Source organism: Bombyx mori, chromosome 19 (assembly GCF_030269925.1).
Source record: "Bombyx mori chromosome 19, ASM3026992v2".
Lineage (NCBI taxonomy): Eukaryota > Metazoa > Arthropoda > Insecta > Lepidoptera > Bombycidae > Bombyx > Bombyx mori.
Genome location: NC_085125.1, coordinates 1,065,370 through 1,089,269, shown reverse-complemented (window position 1 = coordinate 1,089,269; position 23,900 = coordinate 1,065,370). Strand labels below are relative to the sequence as shown.

The following is a 23,900-nucleotide window of genomic DNA, read 5'->3' as shown; positions in this document are numbered from 1 at the left end:
GCAAATACTGTTACATCGTTGGCTCAGTAGCATCATGAGTGTCAGCCGCACATGAAGTTACACGTTCCTTAAGTTTTTCAATGTCCATAATATATTTTCAAAGTAAGACTTTTTTATGTATATAGGCATTGTGTGGTCTGGATATGAAGGACTCGCCGAAACCAATAGTGTTTATATAAAATCGTTCAATTGCCTCAGTTGATGAAGCAAGACACGCATTTATCAACTCCACTGTTGGATCTTGAGTTGGGGAAAAATATTTGCGAATCTACTATCTGATAATGGATTTAATATTAAGCTTTGAGCGCATTTTCTCACTTATACTTATAGAACTGGAAATCTTGTACTTTAAAAATGTTAATGGCCCAGAAATATTCTGAGATCTTGTGGTTTTTTTTATTGCTTACTTGGGTGGACGAGCTCACAGCCCACCTGGTGATAAGTGGTTACTGAAGCCCATAGACATCTAGAACGTAAATGCGCTACCCACCATTATACCACGATTATAAGTTCTAAGGTCTCAAGTATAATTACAACGGCTGCCCCACCCTTCAAACTAACAAGAGGTCCTACTACCCCTAAAAACCTGTGTAGACAGAGGTTTGAAGTTTCGAAAGTAATTTGAAATGAGATCACGGATGCTCACGACTCTGCATTTAATATTCACTGTTCGTCACGTACTAGGATGAACCAGCTCAAGGATTACTTAACGTTAATGAGTATCGGAGGCAAATACCCTTGAATACCACAACCCACCTCGAAATCTCAATTCTATTTTATTATAGCTGAAAAACATGACACAATCGCGGCAGAAACAATCTGGAAGGTGCTGCTGACCTGTGTCCGATTGCAATGCGCTACCAGATGCTAACGAGAGGTTCAACTAATCGACACTATATAAAAAACTAGCGGCCCGCTCAGTCTCCGCTCGGGTCTTTAACAAAAACTTCAACGATATTTGACGTTGTTTTATTTTTTTAAATAAAAGTACACTTATTGTGGCATAACTATAATAGTTAGACATATGGTATAGCGACACTTTTTGTAAATAATAATGTGTTCCACAAAGTCGTAGTACATTATTTTATTCTATCATAAATAGTTTTCGTAGGGCACGCGATGTAAAGAATATTTTAGGTAATTTTTTTACACCTTGGTTCACATTATTGCAGCTTAGTAGGGATCCCTAATTTTTTTCAAAAAAGATCATAGCCTATGTCACTCGGGAATAGTGTAGCTTCCAAACAGTGAAAGAATTTTTCAAATCGCTTCAGTAGTTTCGGAACCTATTCAATACAAACAAACAAACAAATCTTTCCTCTTTATAATATTATAGTATGAAATCATCATTAATTTAGGTCAGAGGAAATTATTAGTTGATAAACATACTTAGATAAAGAAAAGACATTTTATGAAATGAATTACTACATCTTATGTAACACGTACTGGGCATCATACAATTGAATCTGTGACGGATCGGATGTGCTTATGCAATATTGAGTTAAAAATAAACATTTGAGATCAAATTTACTTAAATTCAATTTACTTTAATTGAAATCATGTTTACTGGTGGTAGGACCTCTTGTGAATCCGCGCGGGTAGGTACCATCACCCTGCCAATTTCTGCCGTGAAGCAGTAATGCGTTGCGGTTTGAAGGGTGGGGCAGCCGTTGTAACTATACTTGAGACCTTAGAACTTATATCTCAAGGTGGATGGCGCATTAACGTTGTAGATGTCTATGGGCTCGAGTAACCCCTTAAGACCAGGTGTGCTGTGAGCTCGTCCACCCATCTAAGCAATAAAAAAATAATTGGAAAGTTGATAAAAAAAAGTTTAGGGACTTAATCAGACGAGAATATTCGCATAACCCTATCCTTAGTGACTTAGAGCTATTAATGCTTAGATTATTTCATAATTATCAAACAGATATTCCCATTTATTTTTTTTCTTTTTTTTTGAAGTGAAACTTCTTTATCGGCGTTGGAAAAAAATTTACCGTCACATTTTTCGGTTACGCGTCACATTTTTCCGTTACGCGCCATCTTTTTTGTATTCATGTCTATGATAATAAAATCCTTTTGTTTAAACTTTATCTAATTTAACTTTTTTGTATTCATGTCTATGATAATAAAATCCTTTTGTTTAAACTTTATCTAATTTAACTTTATTTAACCAATTTCTAGAAAGTTGCATGTAGATCATTTTTCGAAAAATAAGGCCATAAAGAAGTTTCACTTCTTACGTGTGTACACTAGTACACGCACACATTTTTTTCCTACCTATGCTGATAGCCTTGAGAGGCTATTTCAGCTTCGCCCTAACGTTTGTAGGTGAGCTCGCGGGGCTCAACCGGAGTGTTGCTAACACTGACCCTAGCAAGAGCAGTGCTTCGCAGAATCTACCACCGGATCGGAAACGCGACCCACTGAGATGATCCGGCGAGAAACTCAGTGGGCTGTGTCTATGGGTTAGTTCGCTCGTCGAGCCCTTCGTCGCAAGCGACGGGTTCGACGAGGACGGTGACCGGCAGATATTCCCAAGGGAATGGCTTTACCCACCATTAAACACGGGGTTGAATGTCGCAATTGGATATTAGAATGGCCGTATTTTCCAGTAATAAAAATGCAATTTTAATTCATCACTACTTCTTTGGCATCTACAATGTATTTAAACTTGTTTTTATTAACTTAACCTATATCTATGTAACAAAGACATTCCAAATATTTCTCATCAACTCCAAATACGATAGATTTACTTGAAAATAAGTGCTGTTTTCAAGGACCGATAGCAAATCAATAATTTTATTATTTCGGCCTGATATCCGGATCAAAAATTCGTTTTAGGGCTTTTTTTATATGTTTTTTTTTAAACTGTATTTAATAAATGGTAAACACAATTTTTGCTTAACAACATTTAGAAAAACTTTCATGGCTTGTATGAAATACGAAATATTAATGGGTACCTTACGAGTATATTATGACTTTAATAAATGCGAAAACTATTTACGGGGCTTTATTGCAATACAATGTAAACATTGGATCAAGCGCAGTGAACTTTACGACGACAGTTCGATTCCGGGTATATTAATTGACTAGCTTTCCGCCCACAGCTTTACCTGCGTGCACCACGCTTTTTATCGCGTGAGCGGAGATCCGTGCACAGAAATAGCATTAATCGTAGCCCGGATTATTTCGACGACTTAAAATTAGTCCAACTGCTTACTATGCTACTTCTAAAATCGAAGGGTATGGAAGTAAAATTCATTTTTTTTAATGACAGCTTTAATTATTCACTTGACAAATTTTTACCAGTCAAAATTAACCTGCGTCCGTCTAATTCTGAAACCGATCTGTGCGTCAACAAACAAACAGTCACTAAAAGAGAAAATAATTCTAATTGTAACTTTTTTACTTTCCATTACTCTTCTTTACTTTAACCCCTTTCTATTAAAATTACTTTTCCTGAACGTACAGACAGACTAAATTCTTGTGTATTGTTTACATGATGATTTTTTGTTGTGATCTCATTTTCGTCGTGTGGTTGGCCTTTGACTATCATACCCAAGAAGTCCGGGATTAAACCGGTCAGAGTTGATATTTTTGTTCAAGAAATGTATAATGTTCTGCGTATGTGTAAATTTATTACCGCATATAAATAATTTTAGCGTACTTTCGTCGGTAAAAAGAAGAGACTTAAGTATTTTTGCACCTTTTTTTTGTATTGTTTAGATGGGTGGACGAGCTCATAGCTCACCTGATGTTAAGTGGTTACTGGAGTGCATAGATATCTACAACGTAAATGCGCCACCCACCTTGAGATATAAGTTCTAAGGTCTCAAGTATAGTTACAACGGCTACCCCACCCTTCGAACCGAAACGCATTACTGCTTCACGGTGGAAATAGGCGGGGTGGTGGTACCTACCCGTGCGGACTCCCAAGAGGTTCTACCACCAGTGAAAGTTATTATGTGTTTTTAATTTCAAATCATAAAACATATTTACAAAAACCAGGATACGATAGTGACGCAATCGTCAAGACAAGATCGTAAAACTTACTATTGTTAAGTTGTTTTTGGAGGAACTTTAAAAAGCTGCGAAGTTTTATATTACTACGTCATTTTAGAGCTTTGATTCGGATAAATAATAAAATCGAATCTTGAATTTCTTCTTCGCCTTCCGGATTAACCTATGGAAAAGCCTTTTTTTTAACATTTTTTAACATCGCTATGTCAATAGATATCTATACAAATAAATAAAATTGGAGTGTCTGTTTGTAATAATAAAATGAGCAATTTTTACTAAATGCGTATGTATGTATACCACAGTACATAAATATACCAAAATATGTTTATTTTTGTCTGTCTGTCTGTTTGTTCCCGCTAATCTCTGGAATGGCTTGACCGATTTTGACGAGACTTTCACTTTATACTAGTTTCACCCCGCGGCGTCACCCGCAGTACGATAATAACCGCGGGTCACATCGTGGGACTCAGCTATCATCAACAATAAAATTTAATGTTTCCGAAGCGAAGCGAGGGCGGGTTGCTGGTTACCAATAAAGATAAATTGTTTCCAAAATGCTACCAATAAGTAGCGCGCTGTGTGTGGTACTGATCCTGCATCGTGGAAAGAAAGCGCGTCTGCGTGAAGCGGCATTCAAATTCATCACAAAGATACCCATTTGAGAAGTGCCACTAATGAACTCGACTAATCAACAGATTCGGACTTGTTTAGTCAGTGAGCCAGTGAGCAAGGACGCGTGGTGGGATACGCTACCCGCCCGAAAAAATAGAACAAAATGGATTGACTTGACTAAATTATTTACTAACCTACTCGACTAAATATTTGGTGTTCAGACACATTTAGCTACTAAATTACTCGGTAATCGACTAAAATACTCGCCTAGTCCGAACAAAGCTTTAGTGCAAATAAGCTGAGCGTCTTACCTATTAGATCAAAAACGCTTCAGGTCTGATTGGAACGAAGCTTCGCTATTAACGCGAGGAGTCGTTTGATTGTATCTTATAATCAATCGTCGGATAAACTTTTAAAAACTAACCTAGACACTTACGAATCTGCTCATTAATCGTGAAACATATTTGTGGTAATTAAAGAAAAGCGAGCATTAATATTTCACACATTATTAACACAAGATATTTGATATACTATAAGTCCCGCAGTAGTCGAAATTCGACTATAATTAATTGGAATTGTAAGTTTGTACACTATTATGATTGTATTTTATACTTCTATAATCACAAATTTCGCCAAGACTACACTGTAAAAAATATTAACAAAGACAAACTATATTTAATCTATTCTCAATTTGACAACAGACGTAAAGAACAAAAGTTTGACAATAAATAGTATGCATGCGTGTGTGAGTCAAATACATGGTATGTAGTGTGTGTAATGTTTTCTTTATTGATTTAATGTATCCTTTATGCATTATTTAAAAAAAAAAATAGCATTGTGCACTTCTTCTCTATATTCTCTATAAGTGTGGAAAATTTCATACTCGTAAAAAGGGATACAAAGTTTTTGCTTCACGTATAGATGCTTGACTCTCGCTTGCGACATTTTCAAGCTTCCATATAATATTACAAGTTCTGAACAACAACAATCGGACCGTCGGCCTACTAAGCAATTACAACCGTTCAGTAGAAGATCTTCCCTTCATCGTTAAACTCCCAAACTATAACATTTTTTTGAAGGCTTACTTAACGATTATGCATAACGCGTTTAATCTCTATATCTATATATAAAAATGAATTGCTGTTCGTTAGTCTCGCTAAAACTCGAGAACGGCTGGACCGATTTGGCTAATTTTGGTCTTTAATTATTTGTGGAAGTCCAGAGAAGGTTTAAAAATAAATATGAAAATGCTCGGAATTAAATAAAAATAACAATTTTGTTTTTCCTTTGATGTGTCCCCCGTCGGAAGGATTCCTTTTGTTTGTTTTATCGATTGAGGCACTACGAAGTCTGCCGGGTCAGCTAGTGCTTAAATAAATTGCATTTGTCTCGTTTGGGGGTACTAGTTCGTAATTAACGACAAAGAGAAGGATATTTTAAGCTAATGAAAGAATATTTTAAGCCTACCTACTGTTATCTCAAGGGGTTTTGCAAGATTCACCGAATGTGTAGGCGAGCTCACGGGGCTCAGCCTGAGAGAATTTGTTAACACCAGCCCTAACAAGAGCAGTGAATCTACCACTGGATCGTAATCGGGACTCACTGAGGACATTGCTCTGTAGATTAAAGCAAACGGCTGGAATATTGTGGGTCGGAAGATATATGCAAGTTTTTGGAATGAAGTTCCTTATCGCGCATTGTGAAAGGGGGCTAGATGGAAAAAAAATCTTACGAAAAGTTGTCACGACACTTTTTGCTATAAATTCTTACGAAAAGTTGTCACGACACTTTTTGCTATAAATTCTTACGAAAAGTTGTCACGACACTTCTTGCTATAAATTCTTTTAGCTATAAAAAAAAAATACAATTCCTTCACTAATTAATCGAAAGGAACTTCGTTCCATCCGGGTGTACCTTGACACCTCTGAAGTTTTTTTTCTTCAGGTGTGGAATTTTCTGGATTTCTTCCATTCGGTTTGAAGGGTGAGGTAGCCGCTGTAACTATACTTGAGACCTTGAACTCATATCTGAAGATGGGTGGTGGCATTTACGTTGTGGATGTCTATGGACTCCGATAACCACTTAACACCAGGTGGACTGTGAGCTAGTACACCCATATATGCTATAAAAAGATTAAAAAAATCTCAGATACCTAAAAATTCGTCTTCTACTTCAACTCGTGTCCATCCAATGCTGAGTTTTTTTTTATTGCTTAGATGGGTGGACGATCTCACAGCCCACCTGATGTTAAGTGGTTACTGGAGCCCATAGATATCCACAGCGTAAATGCGCCACCCAACTTGAGATATAAGTTCTAAGGTCTCAAGTATAGTAGTGTAGTGTAGTTCAGATGAATCTTAGCTTAAGGACCAAATTTTAAAGTGCCTATCATTTATATTCATACAAGACGAATCTTAGCTGCTTTAAAATTTGTTACCAAACCGAAGGGTCAACCCAGATTTTACGTATTACACCACGTATCTTACCTATTATGTAGTGTGCGTCATAAATCATTTCCTATCAACGGAATGATACATCTAGTTCACGTCTACTTGTGGTCTACTTTAGCGCAACTGACATAATATTAAACAAATTTGTCAAACACGCGTTTTTGACAAATGGCCAACTTTCAATTGACGTCGACTAAATAAAGTGACAGCTGTCGTTGTCAACTTCCTGAATGGATGAGTCAATCCGCTTTCTAGTTTGAGCACAGCAAGCCTTTTTACTTCTTTTTTTTCCTACCTAAGCTGATGGTCTAGGGAGACCATAATATCAGCGTAACCTTAACAAGTAGGTGAGCTCACGGGGCTCAAATCTGACGACGTTGCTAACACGAACCCCAGCAAGAGCCGTGCTTCGCAGAATTCCTGCCGTGAAGCAATAATGTGTTTCGGTCTGAAGGGTAAGGCAGCCGTTGTAACTATAATGAGATCTTAGAACTTATATCTCAAGGTGGGTGGTGCATTTACGTTGTAGATGTCTATGGGCACCAGTAACCACTTAACACCAGGTCGGCTGTGAGCTCGTCCACCCATCTAAGCAATAAAAAAAAATCTACCACCGGATCAGAAACGTGACCCATTGAGAAGATCCAGCTGTGGAATCTGATCTGTGGGTTAGCTTACTCGCCGAGCCCTTCGTCACAAGCGACGGTTCGACAAGGACGACGACCGGTGCTTGGGGTACCTAAAAGCACTGTTAGTGGATCTGGAGGATCCGAAATTAAGCCGTTTTCGTGGTCCACCGCGTACTAAATCAAGTGACTTCAATTGTGGGTGTGCTCAATCCAAGTATTTCTGGCTTTCCTCTCTGGCTATCGACGCTAGAGAAAACATTTCATCACCATAATAATATGTTTAGTGTCTGAACTAATTTAGATACTACATCATAATTTACTTAATAAAAAACCATACTAATTAGGTACTATTTGAAATTCACTGAAAATATTTATCCAATATGGCGTTTTCAGATATTCAACAAACATTTTATATATGAGGTTTTTTTTGCATACTCATGATTATATTATGTGTAGCCAATTATGTATTTCTGTACCTCAGAGGTAAACAATAGTAACTCCACATTTTGTCGAAATTAAGTTTTTTATACCATTAAAATCGCAAGAACCAGTTCTACATAATGGTATAAAGCATTAAATCCTACGTTGCCTATGAAAAGAGATATACAATGGTATATAACATTAATTGCACAAATATTAACTGGGTATAGGATCTCAAATGATGTTGATATTTTTTGCCTCTAACCACAGCGCGACGTTAATGCTGTTCATTGGATATAATGTTCTATACCTCTTAAAAAACGCGGGGGCGCTCGCGATACACGTGAAACTGTCGTTGCTTTGAGCGTATAAAATAACGCAATTAATTGTATAAAAGTGTAAAAATAATATGTTTTCACGTGGAAAATTACTATGTAATCTTGCAAATGCCGGAGAACAGTGTAATGCAACTCCTGAATATAGTAAGTGCTCTTATTATTACTTCCATTATCATGAACATACTGAACAAATAATAGAAATGTAAACAAGTGGTAATTGCATGCTTGTCGTATAAGTGGCGAGTGGCTGAGTGGCGAGCTTTCTCTCATATTGCCCGTTGTTTGTTCACCCACTTTGTCGTATTTAAATAATAACTTGGATAGTTTTATAGAATTTATTAAACGTAACTTTTTAGAGACAAACAATTTGTATAAATTTTGCAGCAGTAATGGAGGGAAAAAAATGCAATGACACAGATTATACCTATAACATAGATTACCCAACTCAACATACCGCCCCCCCAAAAACGAAGTTTTTGAGAAACACAGTAAATCATAGCAAAATTGTAAGTTTTCATTCTGATAAGCTCCAAGAGTTTAACCAAACAAATTACTAGAATTTACAATATCAAACATAAATCAGATTTTAAAATACATATCAGAAAGTACAAAACAACCTATAATAAATAGGTGAATTTTATGAACATTAGGTCATTCTTAATGTATCATTAACTTTACATGAATAAATATCTATTTTTTAAACATCCTTCTTTACCAATCCTTTAACCATTATTGCCAATTAATTGTTAACTATTTGTATTAAATATATTTATAGATTTACTTAAATTTAATTTAGTAAAAAACAAAACAATAAAGTTTATAAAGTAACCAAATTTTAAGTTAAATGAAAGTTATTCATTAATTGGCAATTTACACAGTCTACTAATGGATCTCTTAATCAATTTACCACAACATTTTAAGCTGTAAACTCTACAGATGTTATCAGAGCCAGGATATTTATCAACTATGCGACCTAAGGCCCATTTGCCTGGAGGAAGGTGATCTTCCTTAATCAGAACCACTTCTCCAATTTTAAACTCCTCCTTTATAGTTAACCATTTAGGTCTTTGTTGTAAACGTGTGAGATATTCCGTCTTCCATTTATGCCAAAAGTTTTGAAGTATCCTCTGAGTATGTTGCCATCTAGACAGTCTGTTTACATTCACCTGGCTAAGATCTGGTTCAGGTACATTGATTGGAGCTTCTCCAATGAGAAAGTGTCCAGGAGTAAGGACATTTAAATTGTCAATATCATTATGATCTATTGGACATAGTGGCCGCGAGTTTAAGCAGGCTTCAATCTGGCACAGTGTGGTGGACATCTCTTCAAAGGTAAGTGTTCTATCAAGAATTCTTCTTAAGTGATATTTTATAGATTTCACCCCAGCTTCCCATAAACCTCCAAAATTCGGGCTATAAGGTGGGTTAAAGTGCCAATGGGTTCCATCTTCAGCTAAAATGTTTATTAAATCTTCAGGTATACTTAATTTTGCTTCTTGCCACATTTTTGCTAATTCTTTACTGGCTCCTACAAAGTTTGTACCTTGATCACTCCAAATGTGGGAGCATCGACCTCTTCTGGCAACAAATCTTCTAAAACATCCTAAAAATGACTCGGTGCTTAAATCTCCAACCAGTTCCAAGTGGATTGCTTTAGTTGACATGCATATAAATATACATATGTATCCCTTAGTGCATTTCATGCCTCTTCCTCTGGAAACCAGAATCTGTAGTGGGCCTGCAAAATCTACTCCTGAGTGTAGGAATGGACGAGTGGGTGTTACTCGTGCTGCAGGTAAGTCTCCCATGAGTTGGTGTCGGACCTTAGCCTTCTGCTTTGCACATATTAAACATTTATGTATTGTAGCTGATATTAATGATTTTACTCTTATGATCCAGAATCTTGATCTAACAAAATTCATTGTGAGTTGGAGTCCTCCATGAAGTGTCTTCAAGTGTGCATCACTAACTATCAATGTTGCAATGGGGTTCTTATGACTTATGATCATAGGATATTTAGCGTCATTTTCCATTTCCGCATTTCGTAATCGACCGCCTACTCTGAGAAGACCTTTCTTGTCTAGATAAGGATTGAGATTCTTCAGTACACTTCTATTACTTACTCCAGTCCCTTGTAACAAATCGTGGATTTCATGTTCAAAATCATTATGTTGTGCTAACCGCACACATGTTTCAAGAGCCTCTGTTAACTCCAGTGGGCTGAAGCACTTTGTACTAATGTTATCGCTACTTCGTTTAAAATTCAAGAATTTTTTGCAGTACACAATAGTTCTTTGTAGTTCCATCAAGTTGTTAAAGTTTTCAAATTGATTGTGTATATAATTTCCTTCATTATGATTATTGTCTATTTTTATGTTTGTATTGATAATTGTTCTTCTCAACTCTAGGTCAGTAGAAATATTATCTCCGCGAGACATCAATATTTCTTCATGGGTGAGCCATTTAGGGCCGTTCCACCATAAACTAAATTCTTTGAGATCTGAAAGAAGCATTCCTCTTGATGCTATGTCTGCAGGGTTGTCTTGAGACTGTACATGATACCATGCATTTCCAATATTGTCAAGCACTGTTACTACACGATTTCTCACAAATGTTTGCCATCTCGTCGGGTCTCCAGTAAGCCATGATAGTACTATGGTAGAATCTGTCCAAGCAAAGATTTGTTTCCTTGGTATCCGTGTAGCACGACTGATGTGTTTCAAGAGCTTTGATAATAACACCGCACCGCACAGTTCCAAACGGGGCAGTGAGACTGGTTTAACAGGTGCGACTCTAGTCTTCGCTGCTATCAGCATAGTTTTATATTCATTATTGTAAGTTTTGACTCTCAGGTAAGCAACTGCTCCATATGCAATTGTTGATGCATCACAAAATCCATGTATTGACACATCTTCTATGACATCACTAGTAATAAGTAACCAGCGTGGTATTTTAATTTCCTTTAAATAATTTAAGTTGTTTCTCATCTCTAACCAATCTCTTTTAGTTTCAGAGTCTACTTCTTCATCCCAGGTAAGTCTTTTCAACCATAGTCTTTGTATTATTAGTTTTCCAGGTAACAAGGCAGGTGCTATCCAACCAAGTGGATCAAATAAGCGTTGTATCTCAGCAAGTATACTTCTCTTAGTAATGGTAAGTGGCACTTCTGGCAAATTAAGATTATACTGTAGCACATCATCTCCTATATTCCATGATAACCCCAATGTTCTAACAGTTCCTCCCAGGTTCATATCCACATTTATCAATGTACTTCTTTCTGTAGGTGAAATATTTTTCATAAATTCAATACTGTTAGAAGACCATTTTTGTAATTTGAAACCGCCACGATTCAAGATGTCACTAACATTTCTCGCTGATTCAATGGCTTCACTTACTGTATCGTTACCAGATAATAAGTCATCCATCCAGAAGTCTTCCTTAATTATTTGAGTTGCTTCAGGGAAATCTTTGCCTTCATCTTCTGCAACTTGTTGTAGAGTTCTTACAGCAAGGAACGGAGCCGAAGCAGTTCCAAATGTTACCCGAAGCAATCTGTAATCTTTGACTTTAAGATTTGGATCAATTCTCCACAAGATTCGTTGGTAATCTGCATCCTGTTTGGTAACCAATATCTGCCGATACATTTTCTCAATATCTGCTATGAAACAAACTCGTTTTAGTCTCCATCTCATAACCAATGATCTCATGTCTTCTTGCAATTGTGGGCCAACTAGTAACTCATCATTAATGGAAACATTATTAGATCCCATTGAGGAGGCATTGAACACAGTTCTTACTTTGGTAGTCTCACTTGTATCCTTTACAACTGCATGATGAGGAAGGTAGACAGAGGGTTTCCCTAATTCTTCTTCTGGTACTTCTTCCATATGATTCAATTCAATATATTCTTGCATCACTTTAGTGTATTCTGTCCTTAACTTCATGTCTCTCTGTAATCTTCTCTCTAGTTGTGTTAATCTTCTTAGTGCTATATCCCTGGTATTACCTTCTGTACTTAGTATGACATATGATTTAAAAGGTAATTTCACAATGTATCTTCCTTCATTGTCTCTCCTAACATTTTCATAATAAATGTTCTCACAGAGTTCCTCTTCTTGTGTAAGTTTTCTTTGATTATCACAGTCTAACTCCCATAATGTGTGTAACAGTTCATCAAAATCCATGTGGTGGTGCATTACTGTTATTTTCCTTTCTTCAATGTCATTGTGTACCTTTCCAAAGAGAATCCATCCAAAACTTGTATGTTGTGCGCATGGAGAGCCAGGAGGACCTCGAATAATTTCATTTTTCAGAATGGCTGCATATACTTCTACACCTAGAAGCATATCAACTCTCCCTGGTTGATTAAAGGTGGGATCTGCCAGCTTGAGACCTTTCAAATGCGACCAGGTGAGTGTGGAGTCGGCAATAGTTGTGGACGGTAAGTATGTTGTTAAACGTGAAGGCATCACATATGCTTCCACGTTGAGCTTGAAATTGCATTGGTATCTAGATAATATTTTAAGCTGGACTGCCAGATTTACTTCCGTTTGTGTAGATCCAACTCCAGTGATTGTCCCCTTAGTGGGTGTTCCTTTGACTTTCAAAAGTTGTGCTGCTCTTTCACTAATAAAATTAGCCTGTGACCCTTGATCTATTAAGGCGCGCAATACTGTATAATGTCCTGTACTATTCTTAACAGTTATCAATGCTGTGGCCAGCAATGCTGTGGACCTCTTTGTCGCCATATGCGACAGTATAGCAACGTCTGCATCATTATCCTTTATAGGGCCTGGTTGGATGTTTGTGTCTTCAACTTGTTTATAGTTTGTCTCTAATCCATTGATTGTTTTGTGTAGTAACGAATGGTGCCGCTTACCACAGATTCTGCATGATATTCTGAGTCGACATTTAAACACTGGGTGTCCTGGTAGTAAGCAATTATAGCATAAATTCTTGTTCTTCACAAAACCAATTCGTTCATCTGGTAACAGTTTAATAAATTCTTCACAATGACAAAGGGTATGATTTTCTTTACATTTAATACAGATCTTTTCTGTTGTGGAAATTTGGAATGTTTTTTGTTTATAAGATTTCAATTCTTTTGTTTGAGGTGTGTATGTTACTAATTCCATTGTTCTAAATTTACAATCTAGAAAGTTTTTCATTTCTTGCCAAGTAGGTAGGTCTTCACTATTTCTATGGAAACTATACTCTTCCCATGCTTTATGTGTTTCAGGATCCAGTCTTTGCACAATTATGTAGATGATAATTAAATCCCATGACTCAACAGGTAAGTTAAGGTTTTGTAGGCTGCTCAGGCATTCAGTTGTAGTATCTAATAATCTTTTTAGTTGAATGGCATTAGGTGTGTTTATTTTTGGTTGTTGAAACAATCTTCTTAAAAGTGAATTAACAATAAGTTTCTTATTACCATATCTCTGTTTTAAAATGTCCCATGCCTGTTCATAATTGCTTTCAGTCACCGATATGTGTTTGAGTAGAGAAGCCGCTTCATCAGCAACACTTGCCTTTAAGTAATGTAATTTTTGAACTTTAGATAATTTAATATTGTGATGAACAAGTGAAGTAAATATGTCGTTGTAGGTTGGCCAATCATCATAATGTCCAGTAAACGTAGGTAATTGTATATGGGGTAATTTTATATTCAAATCTTGTTGTTTAATTGGTGTGGGGGTACCTGCAGTTTGTACGAAATTGGACAAAGTATCCTTTAAATCTGATGTTGTATCCATATATAACTCTTCAATATTGCTATACACATTCTCTTTAAAATATAATATATCCGATCTTTTTTCTTTGGTGAGGGACTTCACAAGAGTGTCGTGTGTTTCTTTAAATATTTGCCAGTAATCTTCGATGGTATTCAACCTCGTTTCTACGTACCCCTTCGTCATACGTGTCTTCGGACATTTTTTAATGTTTGTCGTGCATTTTAATATCAGATCAGCTTTTTCCTCCAGAATATTGATAAGTTCTGTGATTTTGCTCATATTGTCGAAGTCAATTCAAGTTGAACACACTCGAGTTTGTTGCAAATCCGGTTCGATAAGGACCAAAATATGTTTGTTCACCCACTTTGTCGTATTTAAATAATAACTTGGATAGTTTTATAGAATTTATTAAACGTAACTTTTTAGAGACAAACAATTTGTATAAATTTTGCAGCAGTAATGGAGGGAAAAAAATGCAATGACACAGATTATACCTATAACATAGATTACCCAACTCAACACCCGTTATTCTTTTCTTCGAATAAATTTTAATCCAACCCATGATAGTGCTCAGTAGTTGTTAATGCCTCTCGCCGTCAACCTTCTGACACTGACCGGGCTGAACGTTGTTTAGAACTTAACGTACTTTTAGCTCCATCTCAAGAAAAGTGTACGATCGGTGTTGCTACTGATAATGGATTCCAACTGTCAATCACTGTTTTGCTTACTGATATTTCTAAAAATTTCGTACCATCTACAAACTTTCAACACAAAGGTACAGTTAAGTTTATGAGCTGAAGTTATGAGTTTATGAGCTAAAGATTTTTCACCATTAGATAAAGAATATATACCAGACACCGATGTAGACGCTACAAAGTGCGAGTATGTTGGAAACAGGCAGGTAACTATACCAGAAACAAGTAACTCATCCATCGAAGATGTAGAAAATATGATAGAAAACAGAGAAACCCAATTACTCAATCAATCAGTTAATTCCTTTAAATCCTTTCCTTCCGTTAATTCCTTTAAATCCGTTAAATCATTTTAGCGTCTGCACTATACGCTAAAAGGATTTGACAAAGTTGAAGCGAAAGAAAGCCATGGTGCCAAAAAAATTCTAACTGTAGATCTCCAAAGATGTTTACCAACACTATTTGACTATAGCCAAAGTTTCTATTACAGAAAGCTGTGGACGTTTAACTTTACGATTATGGACTCAGTTCCAAAAGATAACTGATGTTTTATGTGGGACGAAACCATGGCGGGTTGAGGTGGAAATGAAATGGCATCAGGAATAGTTAATGTTTTTAACGATAGAGCGTTGAAAGAAGTAATCTTATGGAGCGACAATTGTGCGGGGCAGAATAAGAATGTATACTTGATGGTGGCTTAGGTACTTCTGGATATTGACTCAAAAAGAGCATTTGTAAATAATAAACCACAAGTATTTACTAAAAGGACACACATGGAAGTGGATGTGATCAACTCAATAATAGAACGAGAAAAGAAAAAGATCCAAGAGTTTCCCATTGTTACTCCCTGGCACTGGCAGTAGGTTATTAAGAGCTGTTCAAGAAATAATAAAAGTAAAATTATGAATATGGAAACCGATCACTTTAAGGATTTTTCTGCTTTTTGTGAAGGATCATTAACTCTTTTTGTTCACAGAAAAAATCGAATGCAGGAGAAACTGTGCCTTATTCAGCTATAGTGTGGATGCAGTTCCGAAAAAAATAGATGGGTTCATTTGACCAGGAAACATTCTAACAAGTCAGTTTTATTAGAAACAAACGAAGAGCATGTTCGATGTCCGCGACGAAACCTATTGGAGAAACTCGAAAACCCATTTCAGGACTGAAATACAACGACTTACAAAAATCGTTGCAGTGGATTCCATCTGTTTCATGAATATTAAAATAATCTTCCATGAGCGGAAGTTCCTGACTTGCCTGAAGGCTGCGAGTGAGCTATTAGTCTCCTATAAATAATCAGATAAATAAATATTTCAATTTCTTAGCACAGACTTATTATTTTTATTATATAAAATAAATCCTCCTGTCTCCCTCAACCCCTTCAAAATTACTTCCATATACATTTGGATTACCTTATAATATTGTATACCTCTAAGAAATACATTTTTTTTAAAGGTATATAGCCTCAAGTCCATAAAAAAAGATAATAGATAGATTTATCGGAATTATGAAGTATTTCATGATACTTCCCTCTATTTATTATAAAAAATACAGCTAAGTTAATTACTCTGCCTCTATTATAACTCTCTCAAAATTACATTCAAAATTTCTCTACGCGCATTTTTGCCTCTCCTGTAAAATTTGACTTTAGGCTCTTAATGTTGTATGCCTCTGAGGTACAGATTTGATTTTTGGTCTGATCCACAATGCTGTACCAGACGGAACGCCTATCAGAGTTACCTTTAACGTTATTTGGGGTTAAATGGAGACTATATATCTATTTATCTATATATATGCATTCCTTCCTGTCCGGCCGTAAAATGGAATAATAGTTTAAAAAAACTAACAAAATGCGCTTATATAGAAAATCCAACTAAGAAATAGAAAATAAATTTTAGTAAATTATAATTAAAAATAGTGTAAGAAAAAATGATTTTATTATATAAAAAGCGTGGGGTGCACGGTATAAGTAGTTATAAATATTTTATGAACATATATGAGTAGAAGGGTTATTTTGACACTTCTTTCTTACACTATTTTTAATTCAAATTTATTAAAATTTATTTTCTATTTCTTAGTTGGATTTTCCATTAAAGCGTATTTTGTTATTTTTTTTTGAACTATTATTTATTTTTCATTTTTAGTTGAATTCTTATACAAAGATTCCGTTACAAACATACATACGTCTGAAGCTAATAAAAGCGTATTTAAAATGTCTTAGCCTAAACTGCTCATGGAACGACATATATATTAAAAATAATTGAGATTCCGTTGGCGGCGCAAAACCTGCAATACGCATGTCATTTATGTATACATTCACTTGTCACTTAACCAGTTTCCAGAACAATACATTCCAAGTTTATTTAATGAACATTTTGTTTTTTTTAAACGACCTCTCGATAAATATCAACGGCATTATTCAAAGACGCCTTCAAGCAGGAGAATGCGAATTTGGTATTTTTTTTGTTATAGGCTTTGTTCTTTTTTTGTTTATTTATTTATTTAGAAACACGTACCATCCGGCTAAGGAATGAGCTCCCCTCCACGTTGTTTCCCGAGCGCTATGACATGTCCTTCTTCAAACGAGGCTTGTGGAGAGTATTAAGCGGTAGGCAGCGGCTTGGCTCTGCCCCTGGCATTGCTGAAGTCCATGGGCGACGGTAACCACTCACCATCAGGTGGGCCGTATGCTCGTCTGCCTACAAGGGCAATAAAAAAACGACAAAAAAAACACAAAACATTCAAGCTTAAAATTAACATGTATAAAATTAAGTACTTGTATGTAAGCCAGTTACAGGCATGTACAGCAATCTCTTATAACACACTATGACATGTTACAGCAGTTTTACAAACAGCGGAAAAATTGGTTAAATTAAAATTTTAACAGTACGACATAAAAATAATAATTGAAAAGAACACGAAAACAAGAGTTAACATTCTTTCACGAATTATAAACAAAGGAACTTGGATACTAGTTTGTTTCTGAGACCAGGACACGCGTCGTTAAAAATGTCGATGCCGTCAATTAATGCGTCTTTTCCTATGTAATGAGCGACTGTGATCACATTTAAGCATTCATAGCTTAATAGATTTAACGCTTATTGTCTCTTTGTAACGCAAATGTGGGCGTTTGCTGTTTAAAATCTTCTCAGACCTAATGACCTAAAGCTAGGTCCATCAGTTACATTACGGGTACGGAATATTATTGATAAGAACAAATATACTCAGATCTTCGAACCATCCGAATCTTAAACGAATACTGAATGCATTTGAAGTCTCATTTGAGAAGTCACAACCCAACAGACAGTCATGAGAGAATGGTTCCAAACGCAAAGGTTCCCGAAAGACTTCCATAGAGGAGAATCTCGTGTTCACGAAATATGAGTAACTGTTCTTGGTTGAACAGGTTTTTTTCTATAATTAGACGTACAAATATACATTAACCGTTCAATTAACTCAACGACTCTGCGAAGCAATGCTCTCGCTAGGGTTAGTGTTAGCAACGTCATCAGGTTAGAGCCCCGTGAGCTCACCTACTTGTTCTGCAAAACTAGCATAGCCCACCGAGGTTACTAGAACTTATCCGACCCCGACAGGGCAACGCAAAGCTGCCGTCGCCGGAAACATGTCGGATCCCCCAGATTCACTCTCGGTGCTTTTAGGTCTCTCAAGCACCAGTCACCATCCTCGTCGAACTAGTCGATTACGACGAAGAGTTCGACGAGCGAACTAACCCATAGACACAGCCCACTGAGTTTCTCGTCAGATCTTCTCAGTGGGTCGCAATTCCGATCCGGTGGTAGACTCTGCGAGGCCCTACTCTTGCTAGGGCTAGTGTTAGCAAATACCCGTCCGCGCTTAGCTGAAATAGCCCCTTACGCTACCAGTGAATAGGTAGGGGGAAAAAGAACTCAACGGCTCTAAGTTGTTGGTTTACCTGAAATACTTAATATGAGACAAGATATTTGTCTTCAAAGATGTCGCCAATTGTGACTCAAACTCACACGGTCAAAGAATTAGTCACTTACAATTAGACCAAGACAAATAATATTCATAAAATAGTTTAAAAAAAAATTCTCTAACTACTGGTGCTAGGGCTTATTTTAAAAGGATTTCAGGAATAAAGAATTCGACTTCATGTCAATATGAAGAGTCTATAATAATTCAAACAATTAAACAAGATAGTATAAAGAATACACGTTGAGGTCAAGAAACTTTAAGATACAATTTAATGACAGATCTTTAAAAATTATTCATTTAATAACATTAAATTTTACGTAGTTTATTTGTAGTTCAGAGGTCTTTGTGATGCAAATGTTTCGACTATAATAATCCTTTCGTGGGACAGGAAATTTAACATCGAGAAAAGAGACGTCAAAGAATTTTATTATTGTCAAGAATATTTTTAAATCGGGAGGTGTTTTTTTGAAATTCTCAATACATAATTTTAAATTACATCACAAAAAAACTATGAGGAGTATTTACAGTCCAATTTACATCTCGCTGTCAAGGCCAACTGAAAGACATTTAATTTTGTAATAAACAGTACTTTTGTACGACATATTATCATGGTTCATATATTGACTTACAATTAACTTTGCGTATATAAAAATAGTTGGTACCAAATTTCATATTCAACGCTAATTCGACTGTCAATTGTATATATAAGAGAGTGTTTCTAGTTACAAAGTCAATATAAATCGATACTAAAATCACTGAACGTAATGGGGTAAATGTCGAAGGAATTATCTCCAAAGCCAAGTTCACGGATTTAACTATTATTGACACCAATTTCAAGACGTGGAATCTCAATTCTGTTTGTACAGCGGTTGTCTCGATCTTCAGACCAGAATCCACGACCACTTGACGACAGCGACAGGTAGAATAAACCTGTATAGACACGAAGCCCTACCAACCGAAATGGCTAACCCAAATCAAAAAAATAGGGGTGCTATTAGCAAAATTACTTGCGAAATACTTATCAAACGAATATGATCTCTAAACTCGAGTGCTTAAGGTGGGCGTTAACAACACAATAATTTAGCATAACGGTGCTCATAGCCCGATGCAGACGCAGCACGTTTTAGCGGACTATAAAAAGCTTAAGTTATCATGTAATCTTGTAGTGTGTCTTGGGTCATCCAGTGAGCAGCATCCAAAAACGAAGAAGGCCGCCAAAAATGATTTTGGTAATATAACCTTTATTTTTTCTTCTACGGGGTGAGGTTTTTTCGTGCATTCAAACATGTGAATTGGATTCATAATTGTAAAGTGCTTATCAGAACTTAAGCGCTATATTGAATACGATTAAAAATAGAAAAAAAAACCTATAAAAAATAAATCGAAGTTGTTTCTTTCAAAAAATATGTCGAAAATGAGTCATCAAGATCTAAATCCGTTTAACGGTAAAAAAATTAATTATTTATTAAAGTTATTATTATGTATGTTCGCATTTTCATAAAAATATGAGCTCTCTCGTTTTTATCCTTAAATCATCGTTTAAATACAAAATGCTATTATCATAATATTTGTAAATACATACAAAATATTATGTTAAATCCGAAATATAAATCAAATAATTTGGTAATAAGTTTTGCGTGAGAAAACACATCCCGCTATTTCTTGTTAGACAAAGACACACAGCTTTATTTTTAAAAAGCTCACATATGAAACACAATTAACTTTTGTAACAATTGTAAGATTACACCCTTATTGTCTATCTTTTTAGCCATACTAGTTGGTTGGAGAATCTCAAACCCCAACTGAAATAAAGTCTGAAGTAAAGAAAGGCCACTTGAGTCCAAGGATATAATTAATGCGAATGCCTCCCAACTTGCAACAAGATGTCATTATCTCACTTGTACTATATAACGACTATTCGAACAAGTCAAATATAAATATCCATGATGGTAGCAACCAGTGGAGGCTCTGAATATCCTTGTTGTTCGTGCCTTCGTCCCACTACGTTGGGTCGGTACAGAATGTCCATTCAGGCCTATCGTACCTCATCTCTGGACTGACATCCTTCTCCCTTACATTACCTTACACAGCCTTTTAACAAAGTCCTTCCAAAGTCTTTTTAGGAAGCTCTCCTCACATTATCGTCTACTTTCGAGCTATCCTACCAGTATTAATCACGCAAATTATAAAAACAAATGTTTAATTTTTATAAAGCAACGTCTCTTCTCTCATTAACCAAAAAGGCATTTACGAAAGTTAGTAAAATACCTTACAATGATCACTCAACACAAAACTTACAGTCTCCAAATTTGATGTTCATATTAATATGTTTTTCAATGCGGCTGTCGGCATACGAACACACTGTCCTGATTGTACGTAGTGACTGTTGCTCATGGACATCACTAGTAGCAGGTAGGTGTAGATCTTCGCTTAGTGCGTTAATTGTCATTAGCTATGGTCAGTTTTCCAGAATCATATCCAAACCCTTTAAATCCTCTTGAAACTGTACAAAACTAAAATAATCGATCACATTACGTAACAAAACGGCAAAACGAATTAAACATAGTTTATTTTACACTATTTTATTTTAGAATAGAAAAAAGTCTAAATTAACGTGAATAACGATTCGTCAAGGTATTTCTAACGTATGAGAATTGTTTTATTAGTATCCTTAAGTGTTTAATTATATAGTTAAATCTAAGTCTACATGTGGTATCTATGGTAATCTTTATGTGATATATAAATCTATCTACATATTATGGTAATAAATGCTTCACGAAATATCTAAATAATATTTATTTTTTCAAGAACGACTGTTTGAAGTAAATTTTTTGGTTCCAGCTGGTACTAACCGCTCTCACAGCGGTATGTGGCGCCGCGAAGTTAGACAGGACCTACCTACCACCCGCTTCTGCTAAAACAGCTGGTGGGAGTCCAGGGTCCTTACAAACTCCTCTCACGGGAAGCTTTAACCAAGGAATAGGAGAACTACCAGCCGGCGGTTATACTAACGATGCCCAGGGCGTCGTGGTAGACGCAGCATTAACTGGCACTAGATCTACAGGTGAATCGGAACAGTCCGGTTTGGGTGGCCCAAGACCTTCCTACGGATCGACGGCATCTAAGGTTGGTGACGCAGCCTTCAGAGGCTCTCAAAACAATTTCGGGGCTCCACTAAGCGGCCAAGTAAATGGGGCATTCGAAGCGAAACCCGAAAGACCTCAAGCGACTCAAGACAGGAATTCGAATATAATAACTTACGAAAACAATGTCGACATAAATAACTATAATTATGGCTTCGAAACTGATAATGGAATAGCTGTCGGAGAAAATGGCGTGGCCCATGATGGAGTGCATGCCCAGGGCGGGTACTCTTACAAGGGCGACGATGGCCAAGTCTATAGCGTCACCTACACTGCTGATAAGAACGGGTACAAGCCGCAAGGAAACCATTTGCCGACCGCTCCTCCGATTCCTGACGAGATTCTAAAGTCCATCGAGCAGAACAAAAAGGATGAAGCTGCTGGCCTAGTTGACGACGGTGAGTCAGATATTTTGTTCAATTTTATCCTTAGGGCTTGTAAGATGTTTGGCTAATGGGGTCACTTGTTCATTAAAAGTTCAACAAATATATTTACTCCGACTGAGAATCGAAACTAGATTCTTTGCATGGTAGTCAAGATCACTGGACCAACAAAGCTATCAGTATGTAATATAGATGGATATCAATATCACAAAATTAATATAGGTACAAGCTTAGAGTCTTAAGGTAATCTTTTTTCTTAGTCAATCAATCTTTTTGTAAGCTATCAGACCTTAGCTAGCGATTTCACTCGCGTTACTTTTTTAATTTAGAGAGAATTAAAACGTGTTGAATTTCCCGGGATAGACCGTAGCTTGTGTCACTCTCTGATCCATAAATTATCAGGTCATTTAGTTGGTATGTAAAATCACGAAAAAATGAAAGCACTATTACAATATACGCATGTCATTTCCATAGTAAAAAGTGGGCTATGTCATAATCCAGGTTCTAAATTATCTCTGTACTTTATCCCAATCCAATTTTTTCCAATAGTTTCAATCGTTTTTCCATGATTGAGTAAGAAGTATCCAAACGTAAAAATTACACTTATTTAATATTAGTATTACAGATTTACTAACACTCGACTTACAATAAAACGGTCTTGCAAAACAAACTTTCAAACGAACTAAAAAAATGAGTAATCGATTTTAACATTAATAGGATTATAAAAAAGATACGTATGCTAACGAAACACAAATTTGTAAACAAATAAAACGATACGTTTATGTATCTGACCCGTTGGAAATTAATCTTGTACATCATATCGACGATAATTCGGACCGTTTATCTATTCAGTTAATGGATTTGTATTTTCCAATCAAAGACGGTCATGCACATTATATCTATACATAATACCAGTGCCGTTGCATTTACAGAAATATTTATGAAGTAATGCACTGTTAATGAAATTTAATGGTAGACGAATCTTTTACATTATTTCTGTTTGAATTCTGTCTCAAAATAATGTCTTCATATCGCAAAACTGATACTGCAATTATCAATACCGAAGATATTGCTATTTATTTTTAACTGCTTGAAATCATATACTTTGAAATATGCCAATGTATTCACAGGTAGTAGGGCTTATAAACTTGCACGGGTAGGTACCACGACCTGGCTTTTACTGCCGTGTATTATCCCACCGTGGAATATCTGTAATACAATTTAATTGAGATTTCTAATTCACATCTCAGGTGACGGCATTAAGTCTGTATTATCTACGGACTCCAATAGCCACCTTAAGACAGATGAGCCCATCCATTCATATACGTAATAAAAACGCCTCACTATTTTGCACAGGCGATACGTCCATCCGTTATTTCAAACAAAACAAAAACATTAATTTAAAAACAATAAAGAAAACTAGTTACTAATCCGCGCAAGTTTTTTGTTATGAATTTAAAATGGATGTTTTTATTGCATTTAAATTCCAATCTCTCATGTCTTTGCAATATTTCA

The 23,900-nt window shown here is 36.1% G+C and overlaps 1 protein-coding gene, 1 long non-coding RNA gene and 1 other non-coding gene across 3 annotated transcripts; all 3 read left to right on the top strand.

The window, feature by feature from the left end:
- The first annotated feature begins 7,313 nt into the window (after nucleotides 1-7,313).
- LOC134200640 (uncharacterized) lies at nucleotides 7,314-16,223 on the top strand. Its single transcript, XR_009975640.1, has 2 exons — nucleotides 7,314-7,540; nucleotides 15,876-16,223. It is a non-coding gene; the product is annotated as an uncharacterized LOC134200640 (long non-coding RNA).
- Nucleotides 15,396-15,492, top strand: Mir2849-3 (microRNA mir-2849-3). Its single transcript, NR_107462.1, has one exon. It is a non-coding gene; the product is annotated as a microRNA mir-2849-3 (primary transcript).
- Nucleotides 16,224-21,195: 4,972 nt separating the features above from the next.
- On the top strand, nucleotides 21,196-23,110 carry CPR11 (cuticular protein RR-1 motif 11). Its single transcript, NM_001173266.1, is given in 3 exon segments — nucleotides 21,196-21,231; nucleotides 21,701-22,400; nucleotides 23,103-23,110. Coding segments are annotated over 3 exon segments (744 nt in total).
- Nucleotides 23,111-23,900: the final 790 nt, after the last annotated feature.